This window comes from Saccopteryx leptura, chromosome 2 (genome assembly GCF_036850995.1).
Source record: "Saccopteryx leptura isolate mSacLep1 chromosome 2, mSacLep1_pri_phased_curated, whole genome shotgun sequence".
NCBI classification, from domain to species: Eukaryota; Metazoa; Chordata; class Mammalia; order Chiroptera; family Emballonuridae; genus Saccopteryx; species Saccopteryx leptura.
The window spans coordinates 166,687,641-166,698,725 of NC_089504.1; the positions used below are offsets into that span (position 1 = coordinate 166,687,641).

Sequence of the window (11,085 nt, forward strand, 5' to 3'; positions counted from 1 at the left end):
TTATTTATCAGTAAAATACTGGACATATAAACCCAATACTTGACATGAATATTATTTTTAAGGAAATGTGTGTGAAGGGGAAATTTGCTTATCATTTGATCTCAGGAAACTCTTCTTCATGGATCAAAATTGGTTGCATTCTGGTTTGTGGATTAGACCTCTGGCACAAAATTGCCAGGTTTCTGCAGAAATTTAAATGACAAACTGGTCATTTAACTTTGGGGCTCTGGCAAGTTAAGGATATTACCTATATGCAGTGAGGTGGTTGACGAATTCTAATTTGGAAAAGCTGTTGCTAAAACAAATATATATAATGTTTGGGTACTAGAGACATAGGAGCCAAAAGGTCACCTATGCAATTGTTCCCACCATCTCTAAACTAATTTTTTGAGGCAAATTCTGGTATAATCTCTGTAATTGACAGATTTTACTTTCCTTGTTTGGAATTTGGGAAGTTTTCTTCCCTAGATCTAATTTCATAACCTTCAAAAAAGTAATGATATTAAGTATATTCTCTCTTAATTTGTAGCTAAGTAAATTTAGTCATTGTTTTGGCCCAATATCAATCAACTCATCCCACAGTTATCAATAAAACATGCTCAATTTCCTAAATTGAAGTCATCATCTTGAAGAAGAGTAGAGAAGAAAGGGGAAAAATGGCTAAATGTAAGAGTTACGGGGATTGAAAGTTTATATGGTTTAAATGTGATTTAAGATAATAATTTAAATTTTAACTTAAATTGAACACTTAAAATAACAAAATAAATTAAAGAGTACAGAATTGGCCCTAGCCAGTTACCTCAGTTGGTTCAAGAATTGTCCTGTTGCACTAAGGTTGCGGTTTGAACCCTAGTCAAGGCACATACAAGAGTCAACCAATGAAGGCATGAAAAAGTGAAGCAACAAATCCATACTGTTCTCCCTCTGGTAGAGGAAGGAAGAAACTCAAGAGGAAGAGCTTCTTCCTCTCTCTCTCTCTCTCTCTCTCAAACCAATAAATAAAAATTTTTAAATAAATAAAGAGTATGAAACTGATTTTGAGTTGCTGGGAGAGAAACTGTTTCAAAATAAAGAAATTTTGTTTTTTTATTGAGTCAAAATATAGAAACTTTTTAACACTGTCTTGATGGATTGTAAAGAGGTTCCCAACTACATCTTCAACTAATCTGTCACCTAAGTACAACTATAAGTGGTACATGTCTTCTGGTAGATAAAAGGGCAAGTAAACTATACCTGTCAGTAACTCATCTTCACATCTGGAATGTTAGTGCTTTGCCACTTGAGATTTTATGCAGACTCAGAGACCGTGGAAATAAGAGACAACAGACTTGAGGGTATTTTGAAGGAAGCAAACCTGAACGCATTAGAAATGATTTGGGGAAGGTGTTATTTTATTATAATTGGAAACATAATCCTTGTTCAAAGTTTTTTATACACCCTAGAGCACTTTGCAGAGAAGGTGGTTCATGATAAAAAGAAGCAGCGGCTCCTGTAATTACTGGGATCTAATCATAAGTGCATGCTTACATTACCTCATTTGGTCTCCATATTACAGTGGTGACTTAGAGCCTGTGATCTCCCTGATCTTCCCAAGGTCATTAAAGTGGTAAATAGCAGCATGTCTCTAAAACCATGTGAAAACAGTGTACCTAGAAACAGTATAATCTCTTCTTACGGCTCTACAGCTGAGCTTTCCTTCATTTCAGCCTCCTTTTATTTTTCCCGTGTAGTTGTGAATAACAGCAAGAATATAGCTGTTTACATATTCAGCTTTCTTTTTTAAGACTGGTTTTCTTGACTAGTGTAGCGTCTTACTAAATATTTTCAGAAAGAAGTAAAACTCATTGAAACTTTTACTTCTTTCACCAGTGGTACATCTCATTAACTTTATTGGGTGAATATGGTAAAGCCATGAATTGTTCACAGGAAATAAAAAAACACTCAGGCTGATTTTTCTCCGTGTATAATTTTTTTTTGACATGCTGTTATTTTCCCTTCCCCTTGTTTATTCTAAGTTCTCAGTCTTTCCATATATCAGTATCATACCCAAACTACTGTAAATTTTTTAAGGAAACATCTTGTGCAAAAAGGCCCTTTTAGAATGGTGGATATCTCCCCTACGCCAAATTTGTTCTTCTTAAACAATGAACAGATCGAAGAATCTCCAGCGCCTGCCTTAGTTGTGTTTCGTTTTCAACAGGCCCGTGGCCACAGTGGGGACATCTCGCCAGGCCCAGTTCTGGGAGCTGGGTGAAAGAGGCGCGGGAGCTGGCACCTTCCAGCTGGGGCAGAAGCGTGTCCTTTTCCGGGTCAGCTCCCGAAGCGGCCAAGACTGCGTGCCGCGGCCCCAGCTCTCCCCAGAGCGCGCGCGCCCCCTGGCGACCCGAGCCAGGAACGGGGTGCCTGAGGGACAAGAGATTCCGCGACCCCCGCCCCCTCCCCGCGCTGGGGGTGCCCGGAAGTCACCCTACCGAATACAAGCCCGAGCGTCCTTGCAGCAACCTCGCTAAGCCTCCTCGAGATGCCCTGCCCGCTCGCGCCACACCCCCGCGTTCGGGCTGCTCCGGGCAGCTGTCACCGCGTGGAGGCGCGGTCAGGCCCCTTGGCCGGCGCGGACCTGCACTGCTCGCCTTTTCCGTGGCCTGGGAGCCTTGCAGGCGGCCCAGGCCGGGGTCAGGCCCTTTAGAGTGGACACCCCTCCTTGCGCGGAAGCTCCAGGCACCGCCGGACCAGCGGCGGGCGTCAGAGCCGGCGACCCGGTCGGGAAGGGGAAGAGCTTGTAATCGCTCGCCGCGGGACAATGCCGACTTTTGAACCTGTAGCCACTAAGCAAACAACCCTTGGGCTCTCGCTCCACTGTCCAAACAGTGTTTATTGACAGGCGTTTCACAGCAACGCATAGCAACCGCGGCAGTGGCGAGGGGGCGGGGACGCGATGGCCCGGACTCTGTGCTCCCCTCCCCGCGCCCGGCAGCCCCGGGCCCAGGGACCCCAACCCAGCTCCTCCCGTCGGTGAGGTGGCCTGGAACTGTCCCTACAAATCCGAGGCCCAGCTACCAGAGCCCCCTTTCCAACCCCGGAGCGGAATGCGCCACCGCAAAGACCACGGAATTGGGAAGATGCTGCAAAGGGCTATGTGTCTCGCAGCTCCGCTCATCCTCCCCAGCTCTCGGGGTACCTCTTCCTTCCGTGGAGGCGCTTGGTAGGGTTCGAAGGACTTGTAGGAAGACCGAAACGCAGGGCCAAGCCCTGCCCAGAGTGCCCAGCTCGGGGGCTTCCAGGACCTGTAAACTCAAGGATAGCAGCTCTCCAACGAATCAGTCGATTAACAAGCAACCCTCACTAAAAGGATCTTCTTATACTGATTTTTAAATTCTTGTTTATGGGAGCAGGTGGGTCGAGGGGCTGGGATAAAGAAACTGCGCGGGACAAGACAAGGAGTGGAGACAGAATGGGCTCATGTCCATGCCTGTCGATTCACAGAAGACTATGCTCATGGAAATATTTCTTGGGAAAACAGAAAATAAAATATTTTTACTTAACGTTCATGTTTAATTAGCTGGATTGAGGGACATTTTTAGGAAGAAGGAAATCACTGTTGAAGGGAACATTTGAAATGGCCTTGGTGTGAATTTGATGAGATGCCATGAGAGGCTCTCTGACCCCAGCCCCACAAACACTGCAGCTGGGTAGCAGCGGCCCATTCATGGGTAGCAGCGGCCCATTCAGATGTGCATTTCCCTCAAAGGCAGCCCAGGAGAACCACACATTACACAATCAAAGGCTGGGCTCAAGCTTGGGGGCAGGGAAGGTCTCAGAACCTGCGCTCTCTGGCTTCTAACACTCTGGGGTAAAATGAGGTTGTCCAGATAACCTTCTCCAACCCCTCCCTGATTTTGCTAATTCTCCTTGGCAAGTAGAGAAGATCTTTCCTTTCTTAAAAAAAATAATAATTCTGGACAAACTCTGAAGACAATAAATACAGAATCTGAAATCTGGAAAACTCAATTTATCTTTTTTTTTCTTTTTAGAAAAAATTCAGCTGTGTTCAAATACCCCCACTTCCCTTCACCATTATCACTTCTCTCCCCATGGATCCAGAAGGCTTTTAAAGACTGGCTTGGATGTTACACAGACCAACAACAACCCAAACAGCAGCAGCAACAACTCCTCTTCTTCATCAGCCCCGAGATTGTGAAAAGGACAGGAAGTCTAGGTCGGCTCTGGCATTTATAGCACTGACATACATTCAGCTCAGAGAAGCTCTGGTGACAGGCTTTCTAAACAAGGTCCAGTCCAGGGCCCCCTTGTCAGGCCTGGAGTCCAAAACCACCCCCTCACACCATCCACCACATGTACATTAAGCCAAGCCTTTCCTGGTCTGGGGAGGGGAGAGAAGAAAGACAAAGACCTGGGGGTTCTGCAGTCTTTGGTGGATCCAGGTTTCTCTTAGCTGCCTCTGACTTCTGCAGTTTAAATCTTGCCTGCCCTTGAGGCTGGAGGGGCCAGCTGGTCCTTGGATGGCAGTGGGTAGGCAGCAGCCACCTTGGCTTCAAGCACTGGAATTCCCCTGAGTCCCTCTGTCATCTCAGCTCCAGCCAGAGAAGCATCCTGCAGGTTTTGGAGGCAGAGAGCTGGGGAAGTAGGGCTGCAAGCCTGGTCTGTTTCGCCAGCCCAGGCACTGCTTCTGACAAGTACTACATGAAATCCCACTGGTTGTCACTTCCTGTCTCCTCACTGGCAGAAACAGTAAGACTGAAAGAAGTCCAAATCTGGGACAATGTCTTCCTTGAGGCCTCCAACCCCACTTGTCTTTACTCCTAGCCCCCACTTTTTCTGAGAGCTGGATAAGTCGGTGTACATTTGTGGGTGGGAGGGAAGGGGTCTTTCCTGAGGATTCAAGCAGAGTCCATGCTCCTCTGGCTCAGCCTGGAATTGCTCTGCTGCTGCAGGCCACTGTGGGTCACTGGGTGACAGTGGGGTTCAACACCCCCCCAGCTGGCCCCAGAACCCCAGGGACAGAGCCTGGCACAGAGCTTTGTAGGGAAGACACAGGACTCAGGGGCTCTGGGACACTTCTTAAAGGGCCTGGCTGTGGCTGGGGAGGCTGGGCTGCAGGCGGTGGAGGCTGCTGCTGCTGCTGCAGTTTCTTCTTGTTGATCTTCCTTTCCTTTGCTCTGCGGTTCTGAAACCAGATTTTAACCTGGAAATGGGAGGGCGGAGAAAATAGAAGGCAGTGAAGAATAAGGTGTGGGTGAAGGGAGGACCAGTTTCAACACTGGCATCAGTCTGCCTCTCCAGCTAAAGATGTGTCCTCTCAAAAGGAAGACATAATGGGATGTCTCTGTAACAGCCCACCGCTGGAGAACCTCCCAAGCCCAGTTCAGCATCCTGAGAGAACAGCCACACCTACACCGTGTTCTCCGGGCTTCTTTCCAGAGCAACCTTTATCTACAACTTTACTGGAAAGGTTCAGAGTCTCAGAACCAAGGAAAACAGAAACCACAAGGCCCTTTCTGTACCAAGCAAGAGGAACCCAGGGTTGGATGGACATCAGATGACAATCTTTGACCTCTCAAAGCTAAATTAAAAAGTAATATTCCTCACCTTGGGGTGGGGAATGAGACTTAATGTGGCTTTCCTGGCTGAGAATTTGGCTTTTTTTTTTCTAGCCCATATAAAGAGTTTTTAGGGGCAGGGATTGGGGTCTGTTAATTTTTTTCCAGGTATAGTGCTGGGCCCAAAGATAATAGGTCTTTAAGTCTTTATGACCCAAATAGAATCCTGGATTAAACTAACACTGGGTTTTTTTTTTTATATCATCCAGACCCCCCAAAATAAAATAAATATTCAACATCATCAAAAAAAAACCCCAAAAAACAAAGAACACACAACTATAAGTGGAAGGAGCCCCTCCCCCCTTTTTAGAGCATTTAGAAGGAAAATATTCTCCATCCACAGAACTAGGTGGATTGTGCAGCCTGGCTTCTAACTCTCCCCTCAGGAACTCTATCCCCAGGCAGTGACCAGGTGGGGAGGGAGAAAGGCAATTCCCACCTGCCTCTCGGAGAGCCCCAGGGTGGCGGCCAGCTCGGCTTTCCTCCGTATGGTGATGTAGCGACTGTAGTGAAACTCCTTCTCCAGTTCCAGCCGCTGGTGGTCCGTGTACACCACCCGATATTTGTCTTTTGTCCTGGTTTTCACTGGAGGAAGGAGAAGTTAGAACTGAGAACTACAGGGCAGCCCATCAGTCATGGGCAATGACAAACCTCCTTAACCCAAGGGCCATTTCTCTTCCTTCAAAGCCCTGGGGGGCCGGGATTTGGCTGATTCCTGCCAGTCTGACAAGACCCTCCCTCCCCTGCCAAAGGCCGGGGGTGAGGGTGGGGGTGGGGTTCTCTGGACAACTAAAATAACCTTAGGGTTAAGTGGTTTTCATAAATTAAAAAAAAAACAACGAAAACCTCTAAACACAGAGAAGAAAGCAGAATCCAACCACCATTTGGCGAACCAAGTATAATATACTAGAGCTGAGCTGACTGGGCCCAAGGGAAGGAGAGCAGGACCAAGTGTGCAGAGTCCCCGGAGTGTTCAGACTGTGGAGCCCACCAGAGGTGAGAGCCCGCCCAAACACAGCTGTGATTGTGCCTATATATTGGTATTTCTGTTTGCTGTGTGTTAGAAGTAGAAAGGGGCCTTGGCCATGTAGCTGTGTCGGTTGGAGCGCCATCCCTATAAGCCTAGGTTGCAGGGCAAGAACCAACCAATGAATGCAAAACTAAATGGAAAAACATATCCATGTTTCTCTCTCTCCCTTCCTCTCTCTCTAAAATACATAAATAAAACGGTTTTAATTTTTTTTTTTTTTTAAGAACTGGAAAAGGGAATGGAGGAACTGATAGGTTACCTCATTTTGCCAACCCCCCCCCCCCCCAGCACCTAGGCCCCTCTGAAGGAATTCTGAGCTTGGGTCTCAAAGGCAGAAAGCCGGGCCGCTGCGGGCGCTCTATATACCCGGTGGAACCTGCTTTGGCATTTGCCACTCTCTTTTTTAATTCCCCATTTATTTCAGTCGCAAACCCTACAGAGCTATCCTGAACAGGGATCTATACTCACTGGATTGAGTCAACATCTTAAACCTCGGATTGATTGTTTTACTGAAGGGCCTTGACAAATGGTGCCGCCGCAGTTGGAGCAGACCTGAGCCTGGCGTCTCCACCGCGTCTATCCTGAGTCAGCCCTCCGCAGAGCCCTGGCCAGCCCGGGGTCTTTTGGCAGAAGAACTGGTTCAGTCGCCCAGTGCCCAGTCAGACAGAAAGATCTAAAGGATCTGGAGGCTGCTCGGAGGTGTTTAATGCCCCGCAGGCCGACTTTGTTCAGGTAAAACCCTTTGCAAACCACAACAAAAGCGCCCTGGGAAGATACAGGCTGGATCAGAGGGAGCTCCCCCAAGCAGCTGAAAGGGGAACACAGTCGCAAACAATGCCGGACAAGGCGATCTTATCAAAGAAAAGCCCTTTCAATGCCTTAATAACAACCGCATTCTGTTTGAATTACCACTACTGAGCAAATGGCGGCCCCGGCTTTCATCCCCCTCCCCGCCAGGCGCATTAACATAAACACTGCCCGGCAGGCGCATTTGAATGGACTCAGCGGCCCCGACCCTACACCAGCGAGGAAAGTGAAGGGAACTAACACGTCCCAAAGGCCTTCCAAGAAGTGGGCGCGTTCCCATGGTTCCCATGCGCTACTACCTCACAGGCTACCACTCGAGGCTGCCAGTGGTAGTCGCCTCTTGTTACAGATGAGGAAATGGAGAATCAGACTAGGTCGGGCAGATAGTAGAGGCGCGGCTGGCACTGAGATCAGGTTGGAGCCACAGAACACACCCCCAGGACTGGACAGTGGGAAGCGAAGAAGTCCTCCGAGCCAGCACCTCAGTACAGACATTCGCTTTGGGGTGCTCGGGTGCTGAATTCCCCGACGGGCCGTTAAACACAGTGACCAGGACCCTCTGCGCTCTGCGGCTCGCGCCTAAGGGACTTGGAGGCGCCCCGCACCCCCTGGGAACCAAAGAGGGGGCTGGAAGAGAGGAGAGATGAGAGGGACTTGCCAGAATTCATTATTGACTGCGAAAGTCACCACCCTCTTTCCGGGCCCTAAAAGAGACAATGGCAGGGCTGGGAAGGTGTATATCAAAGCGAGCCGGGCCGAGTACCACCCCCTGGCCCCTTGACAGATGACGCTCGGCAGAGGAGCGGGGCTCCGACCTGCGGGCCGCAGCCTCCCTACATTAACATCACAAGGGCGCCCGGCTCTGACTTCGGCCTTGCCACCTTGGCGCGGGACTTCACAGCGGCCTCCATCTGCTGACCCCGCGGCCTCGGCTCCCGCGGCTCTCCAGGTACACGACAGAGGTCTCCCTTAGGCCGCGGGGTCCCAGCCAGTTGCGCCCCTGGCAGGCCCTGTAAAGAAAGCCTTCTTTGGGCGCCGCTCTGTTCCGACCAGGGAGCCTCCTCTAGGGGAAGTGACCAAGCCAAGGTTGCGAGGCTGGTCCTGTGGCCTTCTCCCCGGGCGGACGCATTTCCCACTCGAAAGATCCCGCCATGTGCCCAGTGAAGCAGAAGCCTATGCCCAGCGACAGCCTCCAACGGCTGCTCTGATTTATACGGCTGTAATTGGCTATAAACCTCTGTGAAGTGGCCATAACCTGCATGGGCCTGACTGGGCCAGAAAGGAGGAAAGAGAAAAAAGCGGAAGTGCAGAGGGCTGGGAAGACCTCATGGAGTAAAAAGGGAGACGCCAGTAGGACTCTCCCCAACACACCTATTCACACTTTGTTTCTACCCTGACACACACCCCAACACCAGAAGGGACAGACCTGGAATCAATGAGCCCTACAGTCCAGCAAACCTAAGATATTTGCAGGAACATCTCCTGAGCAGGCATTTTGGCCATATGCGCGCGCGCGCGCGTACACACACACACCCCCCTAGACTCTTGATTTGGAACAACCGATTTCTGTCCGCAGCAGTGGTTGAATCCGCACCAAGGTTTCCTCCGTCTTGGGGCTTCTTGCCCTCCAGCTTCAGACTGAAATAACCCCTTCACAGATCAAAAGTTCAAAGAGCAGGGCGCACCTCCTTCACCTTAGCTCCTGGGGCCAACGCCTCCTTTCCAGATACAGCACCCCTGTCCGTTCTCCGAACTCGCGTTAGCTACGATCCCTTGAGTTGGCCCGAATGGTTAGTCCTGGACCCTCGCGCCGCCCTCCCGGACCCCCAGGTCACCTCTCTTCCCGAGTAGTCAGATGCGGAAGGAGGGTGTGAAGAAATAGGGTCGAGAGCCCGGACGGTAGAGTTCGAAGCTCTCTCTTCCCGGCAGCTGGAAGCTGCGCGCCGGGAGCGAGCGGAGGCAGCGAGAACGGAGGACGCAATCCATTTGGAACGGCCGCACTTCTCTTCTGCCCTAAACTGAGCGGGGGTGTGAGACCAAAATATTCGCCCGCCCCCGCCAGCCCAGGCGCCGGACCGAGAGAAGCCCCGAGTGCCCGCGCCTCAGGACGTTGTCTCCCTGGCCCTTCCTCCTGTCGCGAAGCCCCCGACAGCCCCGGACGCCTGCGTGCGCCGGGGACACAAGGCCCTCCCAGCCGCCGGCGCCAGGTCCACGCCTCCCAGGGCGCCCTCCCGCGGGGCGCGCCGTCGCTTACCTTGGCTTCCGAGGGACGGCTGCGCGGGCTTCCGCATCCACTCGCACAGGTTCCGCCGCTGGCCGCCGGGGGACAGCTGCTCAGAGGCGGCGGCGGCGGCGGCGGCGGGCCCAGGAGGGCCGGGGTTGAGAGTCTGCAGCAATCCCGATGCACAGGAAGGCGCTGCAGGCGGGTGGTGAGGATGGTGGTGCGGGTGGTGGTGCGGGTGATAGTCGGCGGGGCTGCTGTAGCCCATGGCGGCGGCCGGCGAGCCCCCGTTGAGGCCGTGTGCCACCGCGTTGGTGGCTACCGCGGCGCCCGCAGGAGCGTAACCGTTCCAGTCCTCCCGCAGCGGGGCGCCGTAGGCTGCGGGCCAGGAGGGTCCCGGGGACTGCGCATTGTCCAAGTTCGCGGCCGCCGCGGCCGCGGCCGCCACGTGATAGCCGCCGTAGTCCGGGTACTGCGGGGCACTGACGAAATTCTGCGGGGCCAGGTTGAGGCCGCCAGAGTGGCGCACGGAGCTGGGGTACATGCTCACGTCCTTGTCCAGGAGGTAGCTTACGTACATGGTGGCGAGGGCACGACAGCCAACTTCACCATGCTGCCCGGGGACGGACGCTGGGGGTGGCCGCGGGGCGCCAAAGGGAGAAGGCGAGGGGAGGTGAGGAGCCGCGGGTGGCTGCACCCCAGCCCGCGGTGCTCCGCTGGCTCCTCGCGGCGCTTCTGCCTCTAAGGCGGTCCCTCCTACTGGCCTGTCTCCTCCCTCCCTCCTCCCTTTCTTCCTTCTTTCCTCCCACCTCCTTCCCACTAGGCTGCAGAGGCGGGGAAGACCCGCCACGGGTTGGCGCGCGGAGCCCCGGGCCGGCGGCCTTACGTGATTAACGAGTGTTTACAGGACTCTCCTAGTAATGACACGGACACCAATGACGGGAGACGTCGAGGCTCAGCGCGCACCCTGCACACTGCCCCCCGAAACATGATTTGCATTTTAAAAGATAAAAGGGGAGGGTTAGCTCGAGAGAAGGCAGCGACTCGATCGCAGCTAAATATTTAAACCTTTTTGTTAAGAGCTTCCTCCTTCCAGCCTGGTGCACTTTAACCTCCAATCACAGGTTCACAGAATGAAATCAAGAAAGTTGCAAACGAGAGGGAAAAGGAGCTATCTTGGTGAGAATCTGAACTTGGGGAGTAAAGAGTTAGTTGTGTTTATGCATTTGCAGAAGGAGAGCAGTGGTCAAGAAGCTCCTTTCATTCCAAGAGAAAAGAAAGGGGAAGCCATTGCTTTGATGACAACGTTTGTAACCCACCCAGGAGATGAAGAGCGCAGCCAGAGAAGATGGGTAACTTCCCTTCTGTCCTGCACCCCTAGCCAGAACGCCTGCCTGCCCCAAACAACT

The 11,085-nt window shown here is 51.9% G+C and overlaps 1 protein-coding gene across 2 annotated transcripts; it reads right to left on the bottom strand.

Moving 5' to 3' along the window:
* Positions 1 to 3,917: 3,917 nt before the first annotated feature.
* CDX2 (caudal type homeobox 2) lies at positions 3,918 to 10,793 on the bottom strand. 2 transcript variants are annotated; one of them, XM_066369248.1, is made up of 3 exons: positions 9,710 to 10,793; positions 6,062 to 6,203; positions 3,918 to 5,203 (listed from the first exon to the last, which is right to left on the bottom strand). In XM_066369248.1, the coding sequence occupies exons 1-3, from the start codon at positions 10,254 to 10,256 to the stop codon at positions 5,080 to 5,082; spliced, it is 813 nt and encodes a 270-aa protein (XP_066225345.1). In that variant the 5' UTR covers positions 10,257 to 10,793; the 3' UTR covers positions 3,918 to 5,079. The 2 variants fall into 2 exon arrangements, with proteins under 2 accessions (XP_066225345.1, XP_066225344.1); XM_066369247.1 differs by having other exon boundaries at positions 6,058 to 6,203; positions 9,710 to 10,726.
* Between the last annotated feature and the right edge of the window lie 292 nt (positions 10,794 to 11,085).

Coding starts and splice junctions, on each gene's coding strand:
- CDX2 (XM_066369247.1), bottom strand. CDS start 10,256: ATGTACGTAAGCTACCTCCTGGACAAGGACGTGAGCATGTACCCCAGC. Junction 6,204..9,709: donor GCCGTCCCTCGGAAGCCAAG/GTAAGCGACGGC, acceptor TCCTTCCTCCAG/TGAAAACCAGGACAAAAGAC. Junction 5,204..6,057: donor TGGGGCTCTCCGAGAGGCAG/GTGGGAATTGCC, acceptor TCCCATTTCCAG/GTTAAAATCTGGTTTCAGAA.